The sequence below is a fragment of the Macrobrachium rosenbergii genome, chromosome 3 (genome assembly GCF_040412425.1).
Source record: "Macrobrachium rosenbergii isolate ZJJX-2024 chromosome 3, ASM4041242v1, whole genome shotgun sequence".
Lineage (NCBI taxonomy): Eukaryota > Metazoa > Arthropoda > Malacostraca > Decapoda > Palaemonidae > Macrobrachium > Macrobrachium rosenbergii.
Window position 1 is genome coordinate 59,075,966 of NC_089743.1, and position 27,449 is coordinate 59,103,414.

Sequence of the window (27,449 nt, forward strand, 5' to 3'; positions counted from 1 at the left end):
GCAAGAAAACAAGAGAAGAACTAAATGAGACATACAAAGCACAGGAGAAGGGACTAAACAACACAATAGAAGATATAAAACAGAGGCTTAAAGCCAAAGCACATAAGATCCAAGAGTACATGAACAGGAATAAAGGATACCAACAGAACAAACTCTTTGGAACCAACCAGAAAGACTATACAGCCAACTAAGAGGGGAAGACAACCACCAGGAAATCCCGGAAGCTGAAACAAGTAAGAGACTCTGGGAAAATATATGGAGCACTCTGGTATCACACAACAAACATGAATACATGGCTCCAGGAAGTCAAGGTAGAAGAAATGGGGAGAATAAAACAGATTCACCAAGATCACGACAGATACAGTCAGACACCAACTAAAGAAAATGCCCAACTGGAAAACCCCATGGATACTGCTCAAAAACTTCAAGGCCCTACACCCACGAATAGCAGAACAACTCCAGCATTGTATCACAAGCCACCATGCGCCCAAATGGATGACCACAAGGACAACATCCTTAGTACAGAAAGACGAGAACAAGGGAAATATAGCAAGTAACTACAGGCCTATCACCTGCCCACCAATAATGTGGAAGTTACTAACATGTATCATCAGTGGAAGGCTATACAACTACCCAGTGGATACAAACATCATCCCCCACCAACGGAAAGGCGCAGAGGGAAGTGTAGAGGCACATAAGACTGGCTCCTGATAGACAAAATGGTAATGAAGAATAGTAAGAGAAGAACCAACCTAAGCATGGGTTGGACTGGCCACAAGAAAGCCTTCGACGTGATGCTGCACACGTGGCTAATAGAATGTCTGAAAATATGGAGCAGAGGAAAACACCATCAGCTTCCTAAAAAATACAATGCACAACTGGAATACAGTACTTACAAGCTCTGGGATAAGACTAGCAGAGGTTAACATCAGGAAAGGTATCTTTCAAGGTGACTCACTGTCCCCACTGCTCTTCGTAGTAGCCCTGATTCCCATGACAAAAGTACTGCAGAAGATGGATGCTGGGTACCAACTCAAGAAAGGAGACAACAGAATTAACCTTCTGAACCGACATCAAGCTGTATGGTAAGAGCATCAAGGAAATAGATACCCTAATCCAGACTGTAAGGACTGTATCTGGGGACATCAGGATGGAGTTTGGAACAGAAAAATGCACCTTGGTCAACATACAAAAAGGCAAAGTGAGAAGGACTGACGGGATAAAGCTACCAGACAGGAATAGCATTAAACACAGATGAGACAGGATACAAATACCTGGGAATAATAGAATGAGAGGATATACTGTATAACACCAAGAGATAAAGGACATGATCAGGAAAGAATATATACAGAGGCTTAAAGCAATATCTGTACTCAATTCAAAACTCGACGCAGGAAACATGACAAAAGCCATAAACACATGGGCAGTACCAGTAATCAGATACAGCTCAGGAGTAGAGTGGACGAAGGCTAAACTCTGCAGCATAGACCAGAAAACTAGAAAACACATGACAATATACAAAGCACTACACTCAAGAGCAAATACAGACATACTATACATAACACGAAAGGAAGGGGGGAAAAGGGCTAATAAGCATAGAGGACTGCGTCAACATCAAGAGCAGAGCACTGGGGCAATATCTGAAAACCAATGAAGACGAGTGGCTATGGAGTGCATGGGAAGAAGGACTGATAAAAATAAACGAAGACCCAGAAACATACAGAGAAGGAGAATGAACAACTGAACAGAGGACTGGCACAACAAACCAATGCATGGTCAGTGCAAGACAGACTAAAGAACTGACCATCAATGAAACATGGCAATGGCTACGGAGGGGAGAACTCAAGAAGGAAATGGAAGGAATGCTAACAGCGGCACAAGATCAGGCCCTAAGAACTAGATACGTTCAAAGAACAATAGATGGAAATAACATCTCACCCATATGCAGGAAGTGCAAATGAAAGACGAGACCATAAACCACATAGCAGGCGAATGTCTGGCACTTACACAGAACCAGTACAAATAGAGGCATGATTCAGTAGCAAAAGCCCTCCACCGGAGCCTGTGCAAGAAACACCAGCTAGCTTGCAGCAATAAGTGGCATGAACACGAACCTGAGGGAGTGATAGAAAATGATCAGGCAAAGATCCTCGGGACTATGGTATCAGAACAGATATGGTGATATGTGCCAATAGACCAAATGTGACATTGATTGACAAAATCAAGAAGAAAGCATCACTCATTGATGTTGCAATACCATGGGACACCAGAGTAGATGAGAAAGAGAAAAAATTGATAAGTATCAAGACCTGAAACTCAAAATAAGGAGGATATGGGATATGCCAGTGGAAATTGTACCCATAATCATAGGAACCCTAGGCACAATCCCAAGATTCCTGAAATGGAATCTGGAAAAACTAGATGCTAAAGTAGCTCCAGGACTCATGCAGAAGAGTGTGCTACAAGAAACTGTGTACATAATGAGAAAATTAATGGACTCCTAAGGAGGCAGGATGCAACCCAGAACCCCACAATAAAAACCACCCAGTCAAATATGCTGACTGTGATAGACCCCCCCCCAAAAATAATAATAATAATAGCGGAGTATTGTTCGGTGACCTACAGATGTTGGAAAGCAATTCTTCACCTGATGGCATAGCACAGGAGGTAGGAACTTATCCGACCTGGGCACCACTAGGGAGAGTTCTGATCCAACTACCCGAGTCCACCTCCTCATCACACCCTGACCAAGGGAGATCAAGGAAGCTGGATCTACTGTCGCAACTCGGGGGTTCTCTGGTGCCTGCTGTTGGTACGAAAGTAAGGCAGGATCTTCTGCCTCCACTCTTGGTGGTTCCACCAGGCCTAGGTGCGTCCTGATCTGCCTGACAAACTCCAACCTTTCACCTCTAATGGAACCTCCAAGTGAGAGGGATCATCAATCCCATGTCCTCCTTGACTGTCCCTTTTGCCCCTGCTCTGTTCTCCATCCTGTAGGTCACCAAACTAATAAATGAGGAGGCACAAGGGGCTGCACTGCCAGAACTCTCACTGTTGTAGCCTCTGTCCTTGGTCATGTATGCGGGGGATGGCAACTGAAAGGTCATGGAATGGAACAGGGTAATGCCCTACTTATAATCTCTCATTTCCTCTCATTATGAAAATGCGCTAAAAAATTGGGCGTGGCACGACTCATGAAGTACACTATTGCACTACGTGATGCACCTTAGGGAAATACTGCCATATACAGTAGACTCCTGCTATATTGCAGTTCAGCATTCACGGCTTCAGTAGTCACAGATTTTTCTGTGGAACGTATCACCAAATATATCGGGAAATCTCATTTTATTTTTGTGACTAAATATACATTTTTTATGATAAAAAAATGATTTACAGCACAGTATTCACTAATTACTATACTGTATTTCCATGTTATTTTCATGACGAAATATACATTTTTTGATAAAAAATTATTTCCAGGACTAATTTTCAAATATTAAGAATAAGTAAACCATATGGTACTCACCAGTGATGAATGTTAGCTGAAGATGATAATGAATTAGCTGTGTAGTGCGATGAATGAAGAAGACATGACTGCACAGCAAAGCAGAGGAGTTACATCTCCTCTGGGGGCACCTCTCCCTCTTGTTCAGGGGCTTGGGGAGGCTTTGGAGGATCCTTCTTCATGGTGGTACGCTGCTGCTGCTTCTTCATGCTGATGAGGAGGTTATAATAGGGCCTCAAAATCCCATCAAGGCAATATGAAGACTATGGGGCACTGCATATTAGGATCCCATGCCCCAGACATCCTCTGCAGCTCCTTGGCCATCTTCTTAAGTCGGAACAGATGTTCCAAAGACAGGCCCTCATCCTCCTGCTCATCACCTGAACCTGGCGTGTCTTTTTCCTCACTGGCAGATTTCGTCAGCTCTTCCAAATCCTGGTTTGTCAGGGGGGGTCAGAACAGGTATCAATGAGGGTGCCAACTTCATCTCCACCAAGGATCCTTGCAAGTAGCATTCTCCCATCATCCTTTTCCTCCTCGACGTACCAGACGGCACTCCATTCATGCCATAGTGGTGGCTACTGCGGCGTAACTTTCCCCTTCCCTAAACATTTCCAAAGGCGCTACCTTCTTCTGGCACTTAGGCTCTTTGCCAGAACCCTTAGGAGGAGTAGGGTGTTTAGGAGGCATCTTAGGGCACAATTAAAAAAGATATCCGAAGTTGGCAACGATACAGAACACCTGAACAGTAGAAGCATATGCAGTCAACTTGGAAGCTGGGCAGAGATGCTGGGTCATTGCGTATTGTATACAGTACAGGGTACTGCACATAACACTGATATTTTGCACATAGTGTACTGTGCATACTGTACATTTTACTGACATTCTGCTGTGTTGTAACATGATTTTGAAATGATATTAAAAGTGTTTTAGGATGACAGTAGAGCATATCTAAAATACGTGGGTAGTTTGCAGAACGACGGGACAACCTCTGAATAAAATCCTAGGTTTGTTTATGTCTGCAGAACCTGTCCCATTGTTCTGTTTTCATTTTTAATGTATTTTCATGACTAAATACAGTACATTTTTTATGATAAAAAAATGATTTACTAATTTTCAAATATTATTAATGTAAACAGCAAAACACCAATAAAATGTACAGTATTTTTTTGTTAAAAAATGTTCACCCCAAAACTAACCACTCTGAAATTCCAAATACAAAGCTCGCGACTGCACAGGTAATTCATCATCATCTTCAATCAACACTCATCACTGGTGAGTACCCATTTGATTTACATAATCTTTAACTTCTCATTATTTTGTATATTTTTTCAATGCATATTTAAATACAGTACAATATTTAGGTACAGTACTTAACTGTTCCCTGTACAGTAAACCCCCAATATTCTCTGTGGAACAAATATACACAAATTATAAACAGAAAATTCGCCTATTCGTGGTATTTTTCACTGAGAAATATTCACTAATTACTGTATTTTCATATTTTCATGACTAAATGCACTTTTTGTAATAAAACTATTAAAATATTCTGGTATAAGCATTTTTAGAAGGTTTTTGTGTTTGAACTATCAAAATAGGCAGTCCCAAGTATTTTTAGAGGGGTTTTAAGTATTCGAGGATTTTTGCTATTCGCGAGGGGGTGTGGTACGCATCCCCTGCAAATACAGGGGGTTTACTGTAGTTGAGAATGTACCAATGTCACCCCTATCTACGTTAACAGAAAACAGTAAGGCTTGAATACTACTGTAAGAAAGAAAATGTACATGCCTGAATATAGGGATAACTGATTTGTTTTTGCCTTGGTAAGAGCACAGTAACAGTTGTAGGAGTATTCACGTGTAGCTGTAAAGTGAAAGTATACCTTAGTTTAACCAGGCCACTGATTAACAGCTCTCCTAGGGCTGGCTTGAAGGATTAAACTTGTGTTACGTAGCTAAGAACCAATTGGTTACCTAGCAACGGAACCTACAGCTTATTGTGGAATCCGAACCGTATTATAGCGAGAAATGGATTTCCATCACTAGAAATAGATTCCTCTAATTCTTCAGGAGAGTGCTAGCCGAGTATGATATCGACCCATACAATGAGGAACTACCTGTAGCTGTAAGCCATATATTTTTAAGGGTACAGTAATGTTGTAAAATAACTTTGAAATGATATTCAAGTGTTTTAGGATGATAGTTTAAGGTATATTTGGTATTTAACTATTAAAATAGGCAGTTATGAACGTTTTAGAGGGGGGATTACAACTTATCGCAGAGTTCAACTTATCACGGGTGGTTGTAGTCCCTAACCGCCACGAATACTGGGGGTCGACTGTATTTACATTTTTTTTTTCTTTGAATAACACCCTGTATAGATATCCTTAGGAAATAAAACAAAATATTCATTCTATTTTTACCATTTGTCAAACTAAATAAATTGACTTATAAATTATTTCACTTTTGATAACATACATTTCATATACGTGAATGGTGATGAAGATTGCTTTTCATTGGCATATGTCTATATATTTGTATATAAAATGTTAATTTACATATCATGGTTATTTTACTGTAAAAATAAGTCAAGAAATATAAAAGCCTGTCGAGAAATAAAAAACTAAAACTAAGTAAAGAAATATAAACATTGTTTGTAAATTGTACTGTGCCAAACAATTTAGCACAGTACATGAGGAACAGGAAATTTGGGCGAGTTACTCAGATCTTACGTTTTCCTCGATGTTGTTACTAGAGAAAACAGAGATATTATAGTGGGTTAGGCAAGTATATCAATTATTTTTAACTAAATGGGATAAGAAATTTTTTTTTACAAGTTTTGCAACAATTTGTAACTCACGGGGCAATAAAAGTGATAAACAAAATTGTCAATAAACCCATCTAAAAATTTGTTTTGAGCAATAACCCTTCAGGATGTTTATTTATACATAAGACAGTCCAAAACTGTCTGTAACTCATTTTGATCATTTCTTGAAATTCAAAGATGGGTGCACCCCTTAAAGTGGCCTTGGCTAAGTTGGTAACACTGGAGGGCAGGGAGTTATTTTCTAGAGGAACTATTCTTACGGTGCCTCTTCTCTCGGTGAGATCATTGACGTGACAACCACCCCCATACATTCTTCACAAGTGGCCTCTCTAGTGCACTTTCATCCTTGACACAAAATCCATACGGAGTGTGGATCTACTGTAATTGGGATGTAAATTCACTATGGGGCTTGCCCTTACCCACACAACGATGGAGACCATGTTTCGTATCCTCCATTGTAGTCATCAGAAAACACACACATAAGGGGCAACAAAACACATGTGGAAGCTACTCAATGCAGTAGTTCACATAAAGGTGGTTGCCCATGTGGCTGGGTCACACAAAGGAAAAAACGCACTGATATGCCGTCCTTCGGCACAAGATACTATACACTGCACAAAGAACACACAGGGTTACTGGAGGAGGTTAAGGCACTGGAATGGCAAGATTCCTGCAGAGAAAGAGAACAAGGGTACTAACACATGACACGCACAAAAGCAAATCTACTCTAGCGCAACATGAACATCAGCAATGAACCACATGCTCAGACAACTGAGAACAAAATGGAGGAGCTAACTCAGCTTGAGTCACGGGTGACTCATAAGCCTACCCAATTGGCTTTTGTTTTCTACCTAAAGTCAGTGACAGCTGCAGTACTCCATCTATGAAAGCGTAGGTTCGTATTCCTGTCGGAACGAACATCATTTCTGTCTGACTCTGTGGATGGACCCGGTACAAGTTAAGTATCACCAGAAAGAAGCAACATGTAAAAAAAGCATAAAGGAATATTTGCCAATTTATCAACAACACTAACAGGAAGAATATATACATGTAAAATCAACACTGAAAAGTGTATGCCCATAAAAAGACAAAATTACTGCCAGAATTAAACTGGTCAACTGGGAGTAGCTGTCACTCTCAGCAAAGGCAAACACATCTCCATATTTGCCAGTCACCAAAGGAAGGACAGTAGTAATGATTTTGAAAAATGAGTCATGCAGAAAATAAGGAAAAAGAAAATGACAAGGATAAGGCAGCCTCTTACTAACCACCAACCAAGGACCTTCTACTAAGCCTGCTCTACACACCACTTGAGAAATGAAGAAGAGGAACTGAAAGAAAAGTGTTTGAATGTCACCACACAAGGGAATTCCAATCTATGACAGTGGAAAACACCAGTACATAGGTTGTAACACCATCCACAATTGAAGACCAGTAATTTATTTCTCAGTGGCTGTCTAGAAGAGATGCCTATCAAGCTAGTGAGTCTTCTACATAACAAGAACCAGAAAGGAACCCAACAATAGGCTGTACTGGCAAGCCTTAGAAGGGACCTTAATCCATCTAGTAGTAGTATCTCAACAGGTGCCGGGGGGGATTAGCCAACCTCCTACCTATTATTTTTTTCAAAATATGTAAATGACTGCCCAATATATAAAAAGGTAAGGCTCCATATATGGCAAAAGTAGTCTACATTAAGCATGAAGAGTAAACTTTCAACTACCATACCACAAAAAATTATATAAACTACCATACCACAAGAAATTATATATTAACAAAATCTAATCAACAAAGAAGTCTTAAATCTACTTCACTATGCAGTTTCAACAGGTTTATCAAAAAAGAAGAATTAGGAACCTACAGTAATTCAGTGAATTTAACTTACTTGATGAGTTCCAGACAGAGTTCAGTTACAATTCTGGCTTGACGAACTATGTTGCTGCCCTTCTGATTAAATTTTTCAGTATTTGTGGCTAAATATCGAACGTCAAACTGCACAGCATTAATGCGCCGGTAAAATCGATTATCTAATCTACTCTGAAAAGTAATGACATTATTCTAAATACACAAAACAAAGAACAGCACCAAAAATCTAAGTATACTCATATTTTAAAATAATCATTTTGTTCAATGTATTTCTAATTGATTTCATGTAAAAAATAGCAATGGACAAGAGGGAACCTTGGATGGAAAACTAGATAAGTTAAAAATAATTTACCCTAGTAAACTAAATTATATCAAATAATTTTGCCCTTTCAGTGTTAGTTCGTATTTTCTGTATGAATAAAAAATTGTATATGTTTGTGAATATAAATGGGTTTAGAACCACTGATACGATGAAACATTCTATCACAGTCATTTGTACATAAAAGCTGGTAGTGAACTCAATTCACATGTAAAAAGGATGGCACACACTACAAAATTATTCTGAAGCTTTTCTTGCCTTTCAAAAACAATTCAGTACACAGAATTACCATGAAGATATGGAAAAAATGTTCTGTGATGATTACATATGAGCTTTAATACAGTTGATGTGTGCCATACCTCGTAAAACGGACTTAGCTTAGGGAATATATTTGTTTTCAGTTATAGTTAGAACATTTAGCAGGTGCAAATGGGAAAATATTTTGGACTGTTTTAGTACAGTCATTTCTGGAACTTCCCTCTAATAAACTTTTTCATTCTTTCAGCTGGTAAAATCATTAGGGATTATAAGCTAGCTACAGTATGTATATTTAAAATATATTACATATAAAAATATATTATATACATATAAAATATATATTATATATATATATATATGTATATATATATATATATATATATATATATATATATATATATATATATATATTATATATATATATATATATGCTATAAATCTTTATTGATATGGTTTCCAGTAGAATGCTGCACGTTTAACAACAGGACCACAAAAATAATATATATATATATATATATATATATATATATATATATATATATATATATATATATATATATATATATATATATATATATATATATATATATATATAGAGAGAGAGAGAGAGAGAGAGAGAGAGAGAGTGAGAGACTGAACTCTGGTATTGCAGCTTGATATGTATGACTGTTTAAAAGCCTGGGAATACGAGTGCTGAAAATGTGTACAACTGAATTCTGTTACATACGTGTGGACAAAATTCATGAGCAACACCATTACACAAACAAAATTCATGAGCAACACCATTACACAAAACAAACAAACAAACAAACAACACACACACACACACACACACACACACACACACACACACACACACACACACACACACACCCAATACTAGTTTTCAGAACAGAAAATATATAAGCAACAGCATCACATGCACACCAATACCAGTTTTCTTCAAGATTTCAGTGACCTGCAAAATGCTTCATATTCCTCTAATAATTTGTAAAACACAATACAGATGGTAATATAAACTATAAAGATGCTTCAATCTTAAGGAGAACAAATGTAAAGTTATTAAACATGGCATAATTATGTATGTAATCATGTTTTAAAAGAGGAAAGCAAGATAGAATAGGGACAGATTAGAATACGTACACATTTGATGAAGGAGAGTTCCAAAGCAATCTGAAATTAATTTTGAAAGAATTAGAGAATCTAAATTATGTTTTTGTATAAAATTTGAAGAAAACTTTGATCATACAATATTTTTCTTGAAGGCTAAAGGATCTCAGTGGCATGATTCACTTGGAGGAAGTGCCAGCAAGATATGGGAACCTAAAGTTTCATCCTCCGATACCTCTGATTTACCTAAGAAACTGAAGCTATAGGAGGTAACAAGGAAGTGGTCTGACTGCATGAGTACCTTACAGGAATTTGGAATACATCAATGGTAAGACCAACAAGATTGCAGCCATACTGGACATTTTCATTTTCATCTTTCAAAGATTCATTTCAGTATTACCAAAAAATTTTTTTAAAAACCCATCAGTCATATAGAGCCAAATTATGATGTAATTCCCAAGACATGCCAATTCTGAATTCTTGAAGATGAGCATACATACATAAGAACCACTGGTTGGCAGTAACTACCCAGCTCATTTTATCATATAGGTACATATGACACATCAAGAACAAGGGGATAGGAGGTGGACAGTTCAGAATATGGTAGATTGGTTTCATGGAAAATACATTTCATGTTATGAAATTACTTATTCAAACTAAATCCATCAATCGCAATTTAGGCAAGAGGTTGTGCAGCTCAGCTCCCAAAACAAAACAGATGGATCCAATGGATCACTAGGAACAGATCAGGTAAGAAACCATATGTCCAAAGAGTTCTCATGGGGTACTATGAGACATTAAACGCCGGGGGAACAAGGCAGATGGTTTGTACTTTTCTCATATAACAACAGAGATGAAGAGATCAACTAAGCCAATACAGTGCTCTTACCTTTGGAAGCCTATGTCTCTTGAGAATGAGTGATGAGTGAACAAGGGAGATTGAGAGGAGGATGAAGAAGGAGAGTGCAAAACATCTGCTGGCAGTAAAACTTCCTGTCAAGACAAGTCCCAATGAATACCCTGTAATTTTGTGTTAAACTTGAAGGTGGGTGAAAAGTGGCAGAATTCAATTAATACCTCCATGTCCCTGCATTCATTATGGCCAAAATCTTGATATCCCTTGTCAAAAAAGGGAGGCTGATAGGGCCCTTACCTCATGCATATCACACACACACATGACCAGCCCCTCTTCTTTATAGGAAACATTTTCCCCTCTGTCTAGATAAGTAAGAACTGTAATTCTCTCTTTAAGTGCCTGAGCCTCTTTATGTAATGCCAAATGACTCTCACCAGGCAAATCAAGCCATCTGCATTATTGTAGGTAAAGGTTGGAGAGCCAAAAGATGCTAAGATACTGTCAGTACCAGCTTCTGGGTCTTGGCAATGAAATCTGGAGCAAACAATAATTATTGAAGAGCAACCCCTGACATGGCTGATGGTGCCATAAAAGAGCATGTAACTTGCATGTCTTGAGGATACAAACAGCAACAGAAAAGCAGCGTGAATCTGAAGGTGCGCTAATGAAACTTGCAGCAATTTATAAGGAGTCCTGGTGAAGCTGTAAAGGACTATGGAATGGTCCCATTTCAGCCACCCAATGGTCTTAGAAGGGAGAATTCTCAGTGTAATGGCAAAGTCTTCTGGGATTCCTTGAAGCAGTCACCTCACTGTCCCGAAGCTTAGAAGCTTACAACCTGACAGAGAGAGCTGACCTATAACCCTAAACTGTAGACACTGACAACTTTGTCTGGAGGTGCCAGGGAATGAAATCTAGAAGTACAGGAATAGAGGCACAGATTGGATTTATGGCTCTTATCACAAATTTAAAAATATGCCCCCCACATTGATTGTACAGCCTGATGGTTGAGGGTCAACAGACACAGGCAATGGCTGCAGCAGCTATAACTCTCCTAATCAGAAGGAAAGCAAGTGTTGAGACTGTCCTAATTATCAAAGCCTAGTGTCAGTCTCCAGGCAGCTGGATTAAGTTGACTCAAGCAATACACATAGAATTTGTGGTTCAGATTTGTTACAGAGATAAATTAGGGGCATACCCATAGCCACTAGAGAACCTTGCAGACTTTAGGATCCAGTAACAACTGAATAAACAAGCTGCTTTCCTCTGCTGAGCCTGTCTGTAACAACATTCTACTATCCGCATTCATGACTGAGCACCTCTGGCCACAAGACATTCACTACCACTCTGATATAACAGTTCAAAACTTGTTTCCCCTTTGTTCCTGAGGTAGGAAACTGAGGTGGAATTGTCTGCCTCACTTTTACAACCTTGCTTTCTGCAAAGTCAGCAAATGACAGAACACTGCCTTTAGTTCAAGGTAGCTGATGGGCTGTTCTGCCTGCTTACGACCACAGGTCTCTAGCCAGCTGGCAGAATAGGTGAGATCCTCCCAACTATCAAGGCATCTGTGGAGATGAGGATTTCTGGAGCTCCAGGAACCAAGGGTCACCTATCCTTAGATGAGTTCTGAAGGAGTCACAGGGAGAACCCCAGCTGACTAACACCATAAATGGTACACAACAGGGAGAAGTTTTAGGAACCAGCTTCTCCAGTGAGGACAGGTGACCCAACAAAGACAACCAGTTTGATTGGATTACTGAATTGCCATCAAAAACTTAAAATCACCACAGGCAGTTTCAAGAACCTGTCTTCTGAAAGATGAACCAATACCACCAAGGTGTAACTCTCCATTCCTAGAGACATTGTGTACCAGGAGGGGCCCAAGTTCATCTTTCCTTCAGTTGATCTACAGACTCAGTTGCTAGCATAGGTTGCACTAACTAGTTATCTACATATCTCTGCTGTCTTTTGCTTGATTAATGCACCCAGGTTACCACTGGTGCGGTCTGGAACAAAGAATGGAACTGAAAGACCATGTTTCTCAACATTAAAGTACTGTCTCAATGCTAGATGTATCAGGACATGTAAGGACTCCTCCTGCAAGTCCTACGATGCCAGAAATTTTGCTCTTCATAATGAACTGCCTCACTGACTCTGTTTCCATTCTGAAGGGAGTCTGCTTCAGGAGCTCATTCATTTGACTGAGGTTCATGATTAGGTGACATCCCCTAAATAACTTTGGAACCAGAAAAAGATGAATATAGTATCCTGGAAATCCTATCTCCTCCTCAGCTTCCTGTTTCCTGATTGTCAGCTCCACTGTGAACCTCTCTGAATCACTCTGGTACATTCTGTCATCTATCAGGTTTAGAATAACTTGTCTCCAGAACTAGGAGATGGTGACCTTAATGTATCATGTCCACCTCCCATAGCTCATAACTATTTCTTTCTGTGACCTCCAAAATCTCATAACTATTTCTTTCTGTGACCTCCAAAATCTCTGGAAACAAACTCCACCGTAGGAGAGGTGAGTGTGCATGAACAGTCGCTTCATCTAAGTCTTCATCAGGCAGCAAAGCTGTCTGCAGGGCAATGGCCCCTTCATGCCTGAAAGGTAATCACTGGCTTGTGGAAGGAGTAAAATGTTTTTTCTTGAAGGAGTAAAGTAATTTTGAACTGCTAGGTTTACTTATGGATGAAGAGGAAGGTTAGCAACTGCTCCTGGGAGATGTACTAGGGAGCCTGGAAGTTGTAGGACTGTGGTTTGTCATGGCTGTCTTAGTGACACTGGTGGCCAACTTTTAAACTAAATCACTTAGAAGTTTTCCTGGGAATATGTCTTGATTGAGAAGATCTGCAATTCAGAAGCCTTTACAGTCAAAGGAATAAAGAAGCATCCAGCTTCATGGCCAAGTTAGTCAAATCATTCTAATATGGAGGATAAAAGCCCTGCCTTGGAAATGAACAAAGCTCCTGACGTCTCTTCCTCACCTATCAATTAATCAGCTGTTCATAAGATCCATTCTTGCCAGTTGGTGGTCACCAAGAAACTTACATTGTATCTTTCTCAGGGGACAACATAATTGATCAAAAAGTAAAGGAGACTGAGGTCCCCCTGGCAATACTCTCCATTAAGATCATCTATGAAAGGCCTGAAAGAACAATCCTGAGAGGGAGTGAACTTTCAATGCCTTTGGTTTAGCAGGTTAAAAGTGTTGGATGTGGGCAATCGGCAATCGTAATCCTTGCACAAACCCGCCTTTCATCCTAAGTCAAACATCAGCCAGTATATCCATTACCACTTTAACAAGAGCAAGACTAAAGTTCATTGGACTGTAGCAAAGAATTCTCAAGTTGCAGTTCAGCAGTGGAAGCCTTTTTCAGGTAATGTCATTGCTGCAGCTTGTAAGTGTTGCATACTTGAGCTAGGACTTATCATTGTCTTAATCCAAAATTCAACAAGACTAAACCTTGTGCCAGGTTGAAACAGGCCATCTTTGGAGTGCCAGGAAAAGATGGATTCCTGCCTAGGGTCACAGATGCCATGGAGATCATCAGCAAAGGAAATCATTTCCTCTTTGGACAGCTGGTAGTGATGGCAATTGACAAGGAATTTTCTCACTGGAGGATGAAATTGTGAGAAGCAGAAGAGGTACCAAATATCACAATTGTTAAAGTATAAGACCTTTCTGAAACGAAGTGCTGGTAGTTGTGTTTTCTCCTGGAATGGGAGTAGTCAAGAGCCTGTCTTGGAGTCAGATCAATGATTGTACCTGCAGTCAGCAGACTTGGATGAGAATTGATGCAGACTAAAGGCAGAAGGACATCTAAATTGGTTTTTATGGGAATCTGTGGTGTTTATGGTCCCTTGTCAGCATCTCTAGGATATTCTTTGGTGGGGTATGTACTGCTACCTAGACAATTACAGTAGCAGAAGTTCTGGAAGAAGGCAAAGAAGAGCTACTGGAACTGAGAAGAAGGATGTCTACAAGGCTGGAAGACTGCATAATAATGTCCATAAGGACCATGTCTGGAAGAGGCTACATAAATGGAATAGCAGCTACAGCAGGGGAAGGCTCAGAAACATCAACAAGAGGGGGAGCGAGGCACTAGCGCACCCTGAATGGTTAACAGTGGAAGAGGAGTTGTGGCTGGTATCAAACAGCAAGTACTGCTAAAACAGGAAATGCTGGAAAAGCTTTATAATCTGGAGCTGGCACAGAAGGAGCGTAAGTGGTCATAACTGTTGGCACCACACAAACAGCAAGTTCAGTTCAATAGAAGGAGTAGAAGGATCTGTTAGTGAAGCAGGAACAGCAGAAAACTAAGCCATCCTTTGGGTAATCATTGGTGCTGGAAAAGCAACAGTACCAGGAACAGCAGGTAGTACCTGAGAGGACAAGATCACAGGCAAAGACAGTAGGTGTTAAGGTGTTACAGGTGAGACTGGAAGAGTAGCGCTGATCCTTACAAGCAACACAGCAGAATAGGCAAAGACAGTAGGTGTTAAGGTATTACAGGTGAGACTGGATGAGTAGCGCCGATCCTTACAAGCAACACAGCAGAATAAAGTCTTTTTTTCGGTAATGGCATTAATACACAGGCAACCCTGATAAACTTGCTTGCCCAAAAAAAAACGCCACAAAATCATACAAACACAACACATCACAAAGACATAACAAAAGACTTCACAAGCAGTAACACTAATAGGCAAGAGTACATACTCTTACAGTGCTGAAAATAGTCATTTCTGGATCGGGTCCCGTGTCAGCCGGTGAAAAAGTCCATGCACCAGCCAGAGCAACCAGGCAGTTTCTCAAGTCCAAACGAGCCTCTCGACGGGCCCAAGAAAGAGTCTTGGGCTCCCTTCAGTTCGCTTCAGTGACAGATCTGTTGCTGAAGACAAAACTGAAAGATATAAACAGAGTATGGTGGAGTCGAGCAAATATCAGGCTCAGAGACAAGGGTTCTCTGATTCCTCCCATCTTGAAGAAGAGACTCGGCCTTGGTCAGCTGTCAGAGCCTGTCCAAGTCAGTTCCCCTTCAGTTTCCTCCTCCGGCGTTGGTTATCCACACAGACGCCTCCCTAAAGCGGGTGGGAGGATATTCTCAACACCAAGAAGTGCAGGGGACTTGGTCCACCATGTTCCGCCAGTTCCATATAAACATTCTGGAGGCCATGGCGGTCTTCCTTACCTTAAAGCTCCTTCCTCCCAAGAAGATTCATATAAGGCTGGTTCTGGACAGCACCACAATAGTCCACTGCATAAACAGGGGTTCAAAATCAGCCGGATCAACCAGGTAATGATTGCACTTTTCTCCCTGGCGTGCAAGAACAAGTGGCATCTGTCTGCCACTCATCTTGCAGGGGTCCGGAATGTCATGGCGGATTCTCTATCGAGAAACGACTCCCCTCAGTGGGTGGTCCCTAGACAGGGACTCCTTCAATTGGACCTGCGACCAAGTTCCGGGCCTAGAGGTAGATTTGTTTGCAACCAAGCTCAACAACAAACTCCCTCATTATGTGGCTCCCAACCTGGACCCTCAAGCTCTCTCCATGGGCGCAATGTCATTGGATTGGAACAGGTGGAAGAAGATTTATCTGTTCCCTCGGTAAACTTGTTGTTAAGGTCCTTCACAAACTCAGGCCATTCAAGGGTCAAGTAGCTCTAGTGGCTCCCTACTGGCCAAAGAGCAACTGGTTTCCACTTCTGCTGGAACTGAAACCGCCACATCAAATCCCCAGTCCAAAACTGACACAGGTAGTACAAACTGTGTCAGATTCCTCAAAAATTCAAAATGCCCTAGCTTTGTGGACTTTATGAAATTTGCGGCTCAGAGGGATGCTAATGTTGATCCTATTAATACAATGTTCTTGGAATCAGATAAGCGGGTCTCTACTCTCTGGCAGTGCGACTCAGCAGTTAAGCTAGCACTCTTTTGAAGGAATCTGATGCTACAGTAATGACCACAAATTTGGCAATCTCCTTTTTTTAGATCACTGTTTGAGAAGGTTTAGCCTCCAGTACTGTTACTACAGTCAAGTCGGCTTTTACGGAAAGTATTTTTGTGCGGTTTCAAAATTGACCTCACAGATCCTTACTTTTCTTCCATCCTAAGGCCTGTGCGGCTGAGACCAGTAATCCGTCCACATATGGTTTCCTGATTTTTGAATGACGTGTTGAAATTAGCTTCAGGTATCGACAATCAGTCTTGTTCTTACCTTTCCTTGTTGAAAAAAACGTTGTTCTTAGTCAGCCTAAGCTTGGTGCTAGAATTTCAGAGTTGTCTGCACTCTCTAGGGAAACCAACCATGTTGACTTCCTTCCATCGGAGGTTTGCTGATTCCTCACCCTAAATTCCTAGCCAAAAATGAAGATCCATAAAATAGGTGGTCGCCTTGGAAAATTCTCCCCCTCCCTCAAGACCTGTCCCTGTGTCCAGTTCATACATTGAGGCTTATTTAGACAGGTCCTCTCACATCTCATCTGGGCCTCTCTTTATCAGAGAAGGGGGTAATATCTCTATGCCTGCTATTAGACAACAGATCTATACTTCATCAAACAGGCTAATCCTGACTCAGTCCCAAGAGTTCATGATATTAGGGCTGTGGCCACCTCCATTAACTACTTCCATTACATGAATTTCACGGATCTTACCAAGTACACTGGTTGGAAGTCACCCTTAGTTTTCAAGCGGCACTATTTGAAATCTTTAGAAGCCCTTAAATTCTCAACAGTTGCGGCGGGAGCGTTGTCCCTCCCTCTAGAACCCTTTCTGATTCCTAATCAATTCTTCCTCCACTGCCTCAGTTATCCCCTTACAGTCATTTCAGTCAGGCATGCCTTGATCTTGTCCCTGACCGGGTTATCTGTATTTTTGTACAAGTGACACATTTATGTTATAATGTTTACAGTTTTGTATAATTAATTTGTTTAAGTATATTTTTACATTGTCATGTTAATTTTAAGCTCCCACCAGTTCCAATTGTACATTTCTTGTTGTTATTGCTAGCAATTAAATTGTTTGGTGGACCTTTGGTCTTCTATTGCTAGCAATAATAACAAGAAATGTACAATTGGAACTGGTGGGAGCTTAAAATTAACATGACAATGTAAAAATATACTTAAACAAATTAATTATACAAAACTGTAAACATTATAACATAAATGTGTCACTTGTACAAAAATACAGATAACCCGGTCAGGGGACAAGATCAAGGCATGCCTGACTGAAATGACTGTAAGGGGATAACTGAGGCAGTGGAGGAAGAATTGATTAGGAATCAGAAAGGGTTCTAGAGGGAGGGACAACGTTCCTGCCGCAACTGTTGAGAATTTAAGGGCTTCTAAAGATTTCAAATAGTGCCGTTTGAAAACTAAGGGTGACTTCCAACCAGTGTACTTGGTAAGATCCGTGAAATTCATGTTATGGAAGAAGTTAATGGAGGTGGCCACAGCCCTAATATCATGAACTCTTGGGACTGAGTCAGGATTAGCCTGTTTGATGAAGTATAGGATCTGTTGTCTAATAGCAGGCATAGAGATATTACCCCCCCCCCCTTCTCTGATAAAGAGAGGCCCAGATGAGATGTGAGAGGACCTGTCTAAATAAGCCCTCAATGTATGAACTGGACACAGGGACAGGTCTTGAGGGAGGGGGAGAATTTTCCAAGGCAACCACCTATTTTGCGAATCTTCATTTTTGGCTAGGAATTTAGGGTGAGGAATCAGCAAAACCTCCCCTGATGGAAGGAAGTCAACATGGTTGGTTTCCCTAGAGAGTGCAGACAACTCTGAAATTCTAGCACCTGAAGCTAGGCTGACTAAGAACAACGTTTTTCTCAACAAGGAAAGGTAAGAACAAGACTGATTGTCGATACCTGAAGCTAATTTCAACACGTCATTCAAAAACCAGGAAACTGTATGTGGACGGATTACTGGTCTCAGCCATGCACAGGCCTTAGGGATGGAAGAAAAGTAAGGATCTGTGAGGTCAATTTTGAAACTGCACAAAAATACTTTCCGTAAAGCCGACTTGACTGTAGTAACAGTACTGGAGGCTAAACCCTTCTCAAACAGTGATCTAAAAAAGGAGATTGCCAAATTTGTGGTCATTACTGTAGCATCAGATTCCTTCAAAAAGAGTGCTAGCTTCTTAACTGCTGAGTCGTACTGCCGTAGAGTAGAGACCCGCTTATCTGATTCCAAGAACATGGTATTAATAGGATCAACATTAGCATCCCTCTGAGCATAAATTTCATAAAGTCCACAAAGCTAGGCATTTTGAATTTTTGAGGAAGCTGACACAGTCTGAGTTTGTACTACCTGTGTCAGTTTTGGACTGGGGATTTGGATGTGGCAAAGTTTCAGTTCCAGCAGAAGTGGAAACCAGTTGCTCTTTGGCCAGTAGGAGCCACTAGAGCTACTTGACCCTTGAATGTCCTGAGTTTGTGAAGGACCTTTAACAACAAGTTTACGGAGGGAACAGATAAATCTTCTTCCACCTGTTCCAATCCAATGACATTGCGTCCGTGAGAGAGCTTGAGGGTCCAGGTTGGGAGCCACATAATGAGGGAGTTTGTTGTTGAGCTTGGTTGCAAACAAATCTACCTCTAGGCCCGGAACTTGGTCGCAGATCCAATTGAAGGAGTCCTTGTCTAGGGACCACTCCGACTCGAGGGGAGTCATTCTCGATAGAGAATCCGCCACGACATTCCGGACCCCTGCAAGATGAGTGGCAGACAGATGCCACTTGTTCTTGCACGCCAGGGAGAAAAGTGCAATCATTATCTGGTTGATCCGGCTGGATTTTGAACCCCCCCTGTTTATGCAGTGGACTATTGTGACGCTGTCCAGAACCAGCCTTATATGAATCTTCTTGGGAGGAAGGAGCTTCTTTAAGGTAAGGAAGACCGCCATGGCCTCCAGAACGTTTATATGGAACTGGCGGAACATGGTGGACCAAGTCCCCTGCACTTCTTGGTGTTGAGAATATCCTCCCCACCCGCTTAGGGAGGCGTCTGTGTGGATAACCAACGCCGGAGAAGGAAACTGAAGGGGAACTGACTTGGACAGGCTCTTGACAGTTGACCAAGGCCGAGTCTCTTCTTCAAGATGGGAGGAATCAGAGACACCTTGTCTCTAAGCCTGATATTTGCTCGACTTTCGCCATACTCTGTTTATATCTTTCAGTTTTGTCTTCAGCAACAGATCTGTCACTGAAGCGAACTGAAGGGAGACCAAGACTCTTTCTTGGGCCCGTCAAGAGGCTCGTTTGGACTTGAGAAACTGCCTGGTTGCTCTGGCTATCTCTTTCCTCTTGGTTGGTGGAAGAGAAAGCCTGAGAGAATTCAGATCCCACTGGATTCCTAGCCATTGAAAACAACTGCTCGGAACCAAGCGGGACTTCTCCTGTTTACCCGGAAGCCCAGAGATTCCAGAAAGCTGACCATAACGGTTGTAACCCTCCGGCATTCCTCGACGCTGGATGCCCAGCGCTATCCCTTGAGACCGGAGTTGTTGCACGACCGTGTCTGTCAACTTGGTGAAAATCCTTGGCTATGTTGAGGCCGAAAGGCATCACCTTGAAAGAGTATGCCTGCCTCCCGAGCCTGAACCCCAGAAAGGGGGAGAACCTTCTTGCAACCGGGACGTGATAATAGGCGTCGGAAAGATCTAAAGAGGTGGTTACGGCTCCACGGGGCAGTAGGGTCCGAACTTGGGAGACTGTCAGCATCCGAAACTTGTCGCAACGAATGTAGGAAATCAGACGGGACAAGTCCAGAATTACTCTCCGCTTGTCGGAACCCTTCTTGGGAACACTGAAGAGCCTGCCTTGGAACTTCAGTGTCCTCACTTTCCTGATGGCCTGTTTCTGTAATAGATCCTTCACAAAGTCCTCGAGATCCTTGGTCGGTGTCTGGTAAAACCTGACTGGTGGAGGGGGACCGTCGATCCAACTCCACCCTAGGCCCTTGGAGACTATACTCTGAGCCCAGGGACAGAAGGTCCACCGGGCCCGAAAATGGTACAGCCTTCCTGCCCACTGGGGGTATGTCATTGGTCCGGAGTTTGCTTCCTTCCTCTGGAGCCTCAACTTCCTCTGTTCCTGGGAGAGGAGCGGGGGCTCCCCTTCCTCTAAAATAGCCTCGGGGCCTGTTGCCTCTGGTTGACTGCCCAGAGCGAAATTTCCCCTGGCTTTCATATGAAGCATTGAAAGCCGGGGAGGAGACGTAGGAGGGGGCAGCAAGAGACTGATATGCCGGCTGAACCAGAACATACTGAGGCGGAGGCTGGGAGGAAGAGGTTGATGGTTGGTCATGTAAGGGAACCTGGACAGCCTGGACAAAAGACTGAGCCGGGAGGCGTTTGAATCGCTTAAATTTCTTGCCGGACTTTGGGGAAGGCCCGGCAAGATCTGACTGCTTCCGTTTATAGGGCAGACCCCAACGAGAACGGAGACTGATTGACCCTAGCCGCCTCAGATAAGACTGCGTCAACTTCTTCTTGGGGGAAAAGATTAGCTCCCCAGATAGAACTCTTCAGAAGCTTATTCGGTTCATGGCGAACTGTGGCTGCCGAAAAGATATGCTTCCGGCAGGCCAGCCGAGCTGTTATAAAGTCAAACAGGTCTTGTTGAAAACTCGACAAGAGAGATTTTGTCAAGACCTGGAACAAAGAATCTTCCCTGTAAACCAAAGAAGTTGCTTCTGCCAAAGTCAGGGAGTTCAAGGACCTGGCGAGCCTATCCTTACTTTCAGCTTCCACCTTCAGGAGCGACTCCGGGATCTTAGGGAGCTGCTCACTGAACAGGTCAGAAGCGCAGTCTGGGTCAAGACGAGACACCGTAAACGTATTAGGGCCTCCCTTCCAGAACTCAGTGCCTCCGGGAAAGACGAGAGATGTTGGGTCCGTCTCCCGGAGGTGAGGAAGAGGTTTACCTTCTAAGCAAGCCTGACTAGTCAGAGAGGCCACTTTCGAAGTACAGTGAGGAAGGAGAATATCACCTAAAGTGAACATAGTGAACACTCCCTTGGCTGGTGTGAGCCTAGTGTTCTCCGCTTGCCACTCCGTAAGCGTCCTCATCAAAGACGACTGGGCTTGGTCCCTAGGATAGATAACGGTCTCCTTAGGGACTTTGTCAGACCCATTCCAAACCTCCTCCTTCAGCCTGGCAAAACCTGTGAAGGGAGATGTCAGGTCCGGAGGATGGAATTCTAGTTCCTCCAGTCTCCTAGTGCCCAAACCCTCTATGGTAAGAGTACCTTCGTGCTCGGAAGCATAAAGGGCAAGACGCCAAGGATTCCCCAGGTCGAAGGGAGGGAGAGTGGAGGGGTCAGGAACAGAATGGGATTTTGAGCGAGGTCCGCTATCAGCAAGTCCTTGGATTAATTCCTGCTGTGAGTCTACCTTTTCCGAAAGAGATTGTACCGAATCGGAAAGACCAGAAAGCTTGTTGTCGACTCTCGCGTCGATCCTCTCAAGAAGAAGCTCGACGAAAGAGTCCGTATCGAAGGTAGGCGGAGGAGGGGGAACCACCTTCCGCGACTGTAACCCTGCTTGCTTCCCGGAGGGGGAGGCCGTACTCGTTGACGGAACGGGACTTGCCGCCCGTGCCGCCGCCGAGGGAACCTCAGATCGACCTGCTAGAGCTGTTAAAGCCTTTTTCTTTACAGACTTTACCTTAGGGACGGCAGATCTAGAACCGTCCGTAAGGTACGAGGATTTAGTGAAACCTTTGAAGGAGGAAACGGTAGAGGAAGGAGAGCTAAACAGGGAAGAACCTGCCTCACTTACCCCCTTACCTGCTTGATGCTCCGGGACAACGTTCGGAGATTCAAGGCGAGGTCAAGATCCGCGGCGTCTTCGAAACACCTCCGCTCAAGGCGAACCGTCTGGAGAGGGCTGGGTCAACTCCCGAATCCCGGCAATCAACGGAGCAGCAACATCGTCGGCGACCGATGCTGTGATCCAGGCACCGGGAAAAAGGACATTGCAGATGTCCTTCGAGAGTATGTAGGGGTTGCCAGCCCCTACGTTGCGTCCAAAGCCGCTGACCCAGACTTTAAGGGCCTGGAGCGAAGCATCGCGAGACTTGCGGTCAGCCTGCCGGAAGAATAACATTATTGCGGTTTACCGAAGGGGAGAAAATAGGTAATTCATATAAAATACAGTTTGGTTAAAAAGGAAAGATGCATGACAAACCTACCGAATCATCGATAGATTGCTCGTAAAGAGCGTAGTAAACATCACATCCGTCAGGGTGCCAAACTATGAGATCCCCTACGTGGACTGCACACCCGGAGTGGGATCTACAAACTTCATGGCCGCTGGCCTGATGCAGGGCTGCGGAGCACCCCTGTTCTTGGCAGCGCACCACCTGTAAAAGTATGAGATTATGAGTACACCGTGTAAGGTGCCGGAGTAGTGTGCAGGAGCAACACGTTAGTATAATAGAACTGAGGAACCTGCCGGAATGACCCGAAAGGAAACCGGACTTAAATAAAACCTCATACATAAATTACATAATAAAATATAACAAACACACCGGAACTAGCCGGAGTAACATGCCTTAAAAGTATGTGACGGATACAAAACATAATGGGAAGGTTAAAACTGTCCGAGTAAGGCGCATTCCCAACTAAGAGAATCAAATTCTGAGACTAGCGATAACGGTGGTATGTGACCGGTAAACACTAGAACCGCCGGAGCGGGAAGCAAGGAATGCGCCCCGGATAACAGTATAGCGGACAGTAGTTAGCTAAAAGAAGGGAAACGTCAAAGGCCCGGACACGAAGACAGTCAGGTGGAAAACACTAACTGGCCTCGAGAATACATCCAAACCGGAGTGCCGTCTAATAAGAAGACACGCCGGAGGAAAAGAGGCCTGACGCAAGGAAGGGAGGGATGAACAGACCAGGAGGAAGAACTGTAAAGAAGCGACCAGAGAGTGGGATCACACACTCCGGGCGCTCCGGGCCCTCATGTCCACTCGCTGGCTGAGATAGCTACCCAGCGAAAGCGCGAGAGAAACAGGAGAGGGGGAGGAACAACCTCCATGGTCAGAAGGAGGGGGCAAAGAAGGCCAAAAGATGGTGGACGGGAGAGGGGAAGCACCCTGGCCACCAACAGCCCCTAGAGGGGTAAAGCCTGGTAAGGTCAGAGACCGTACCATGGGCAGGCCAAACAATGCAGAGGAAGGGGACACAGGCTATAGGCTAAAAGGATAGAAATGCTCCCAAGCCTTGATAAGTAAACTAGATGAAAATGAATCAAGGGGAGAGGGAGCACTTGGGTGGGGGGAGGGGTAAGGGTGTGTCGACATAACCAGAAGCTGGAAACTAACCTTAAGAAATGACAGAACTAGGGTAGGCTACGCGACATCCCTCGCTATTCCAGCTTAACCAAGAGGCTTATTAGCCTACGCGAAAAGCCGAAACAGGGAGAGGGAAAACGTAAGATGAAAAGACCCCAGCCAAAACTTAAGGAGAGCGCCATACTGGAAAAACACACACAAAACACAGTGATGGTCATGCGTACGAATACGTATGATCGACCACCCCCCCCCTAGAAAAAGGGGGGCTATAGCCTAACGCCCATGAAAAACTAGGATGGGGGAAAACTAAAGCTAACAACCAACCCATGATAAATGGATAAATAACTAATAGAAGACGTATATAAGAGGAGGACCAGACCCAACCCGATGTGGACGTGAAGGGAAATGGCCGCCCTCCGACAAAAGAAATATCCATAATAATCAACATATATCAAATGCATCCGAACACAAGGGTAAAAATTAAACAAATAATCTTAACAGTACCAATGAAAATTAAATTCCCAGAAGCTAAGAGAAGTGAAGGGCAAAAATAAGGCATGTTATGGAACTGATAAGAGGCGAATAGGCCCGAGGGGGTAGCCCGCAGCCGAAACGACAGCCCACACTTCCCAAAGCAGAGGGACACAGAATAAAATAAATCAATCAAAATCACTTAAATTAGGCATCACGAATAGGAAATATATCCTAAACATGAAGAGGAACAGTGAAAAGATTGAAAAAACAAGGCGACCCAAGACCGCGAACCTTCCCAGGGAGGTCACGTGAGGCCGCGAGAGGAGATCGAGACGGGCGTTATAAATCCCCTTAATTACTAAACTAAAGGGAAATACGGAGCCTCAATCGCCTCAAACAACAACCAACACTGGTACTCAACTTTGATGGAGAAAGACCTTGTGAGGATGCCATAACGATGCAAAAAAGCACAAAATAAAGAGCACAACAAAATCACATGTGACCAAAGGTGCTTGCTGAAATGGAATGCAGCTAGCGGTGATTTGCGTACAATGCGAGTGGTGCATGGGTTTGTAACGGCACCTCTCAGTGGGACTTTTGACTTTGGGATCTCTATAGGATAAGGTTCCGTGTTTATATAGTTCACCCTTTTCCATACACGACTCCATCTAATGGAGCTCGCTCTGGGGGTAGTAACTCCAGCGTTTCATTTAGCTTTCTCTGGTATCTAGCAACAGAATTACCTAGATATAAGTGCTGAATGGACTTTTTCACCGGGTGACACGGTCCCCTCTCCAGAAATAGATTTTTCCTCTGTCAAAATTCCTTTATTACAGTGCCTGTATCATAAGCAAAAATAAAAGCTTATAATTGCAAGAAAGAGATTAATACATAAAAACTGAAAATAAACATAGTTATTATTATTAGGTAGTTCAACCATACCATTGATTTAAAATACTTAAATATTTGAATTTCATAGGACTGGCTCAAAGGATTTATCCTTTACGGTACTATTAAAATTTAAATTTGATTCCTTAACTTGCATTCTTAAAAAATTTAATAACTGGATAAACTGAACTTGATGATTCAGGAAAAATTTCTCAACTGATTCACTTACAAAACTGGATATTCAGGTAAGTTATGATTAACCCTTTGAATCACTTTTGACTAATTGATGTATCATGTAAAATCCAATCACTAAAGCACTTATGATGCAATGTTGCCAGCTGTTTTGAACTCATCATTTTTACATTTTATTTTATTTGTCTGCTTTTCTTCAACATACCAAGACCACATACAAGAATTCAGCTTTAAATTGGCATTAAAATGAATATAACAACTTCAGAGGTAAGTTCACACACTGAGTGAAATATCACTTGTACCATTCGGGACAGACAAGACTTGCAAAGGCCTAATGAATGAAAGGATTAACTGTTAAAGTTGATGTACATTCACAGCATACAGGGATTTGATTATTTGGGCTATTCAAACCAGTGTGGCCAATTTGAAGATAAAATGGTTCGAAGGGTGTTATAACTTAAATGACTGGTTTGATCTGTTTTTATTCCCTGTTATCAGATTCATTATTACATATATACAATGTAACATTTACTTATGAGAATGGGTTTTAGAGATGTTATTCAGTATATTTTTAGTAGTTATAGCTTGGGTGCTTGAATAGCATTCTCATATCCCTCTATGGTGGGCTTTGTATACTTTGTGGGATGTAAGCTTAATTTGTTGTTCAAGAGAATTTTTAGAACAGTTTTATAGGGCTTCTGAAGCACTTCTGGATTCAGTGAAAATAACTTTTTGTGTTGGCATATTTTCAGTAAGGCTGAATTTTTTGTAGTCTAGTGAGCTTTGCAGTGAAAATAGAAGCACTATTTGGTAAAGATAATTAATTTGTTTTCTTAGGTGATATGGCAGTAAATCCTGTGGCTGGAAAAAGATTATAAAGATCAGTATAAACAGCATACACTGTAATAATGACCCTTGCATACTGAGTTTTTACCTTTGTAATTAACTATAATCAGATGTGTTGACTATGAAAATATAAAAAAAATTTTTAAGCCTATACTTCAGAACAGAAGAATCAAAATTATTGAATTATGCAATATTTGGATCAAGGAAAAGAAACAATTCAACATTACCATATATAGGTTTGTGTGTTGTTTCCTGTTCTTTATTGCCAAACTCTATAAATGGTTATCCAGAATAAAGAAAATGGTTAATAACCTGTGACTATATACCTCAGACCAAAAATTTATCTGGGTTGTTGGGATTTATTCATTGGGAGCTAAACCAGATGTATTCATGAGGAGCTAAACCATTTTGTCACCTGTCAATTTCTTTTATAAACTCCTTTGAGGATGAACAAGAACTACGCTATCAAAGAACAGGTTTTGACATAGGAAAAACCTAATTTTGGTAGCCGCTGTAAGTCCTCAAATCCACCCACTCTCTTTGATGAGCAAGCATGGGACTGGGGTAAACAGTTATCTTGCACAGACCTGGCATATTTTGCACAGTCCTGGCATGACACAACATAATGAGCTGTTATTGTAGACTATCAACTGATGGCTCAGAGGAGCACAACCACATATACCAGTTACTCTTAGCTATGCTGCATCTTTCATCTTGAAGAATTCAGAATTGGCATGTCTGAGGAAACAGACAATTATTTGGGCTCCATAAAACTGTTGGGTTTGATATGAAAAAGTCACAAACAAATCTGTAATCAAAACATTCACATTCTGAGGCTATAGGGAAAACCTCGTGAAAACTGGTACTGAGTATATCCATTGGTAATTTCCAAACACCACAACAGATAATACTTGGTAATGAGCATATGTGTGTGTGTGTGTGTGTGTGTGTGTGTGAGTGTGAGTATGTATTTCATTTCATGTCTGGCT

The 27,449-nt window shown here is 42.1% G+C and overlaps 1 protein-coding gene across 4 annotated transcripts in view; it reads right to left on the reverse strand.

The window, feature by feature from the left end:
• The window catches only part of BRWD3 (bromodomain and WD repeat-containing protein), a 234,317-nt gene that overhangs the window by 45,602 nt on the left and 161,266 nt on the right, over nt 1-27,449 (reverse strand). For all 4 annotated transcript variants that reach the window (XM_067133568.1, XM_067133553.1, XM_067133545.1 and 1 more), the window contains one exon: nt 8,217-8,368. In XM_067133568.1, the coding sequence (XP_066989669.1) occupies nt 8,217-8,368 (152 nt within the window). The remainder of the gene's footprint in view (nt 1-8,216; nt 8,369-27,449) is intronic.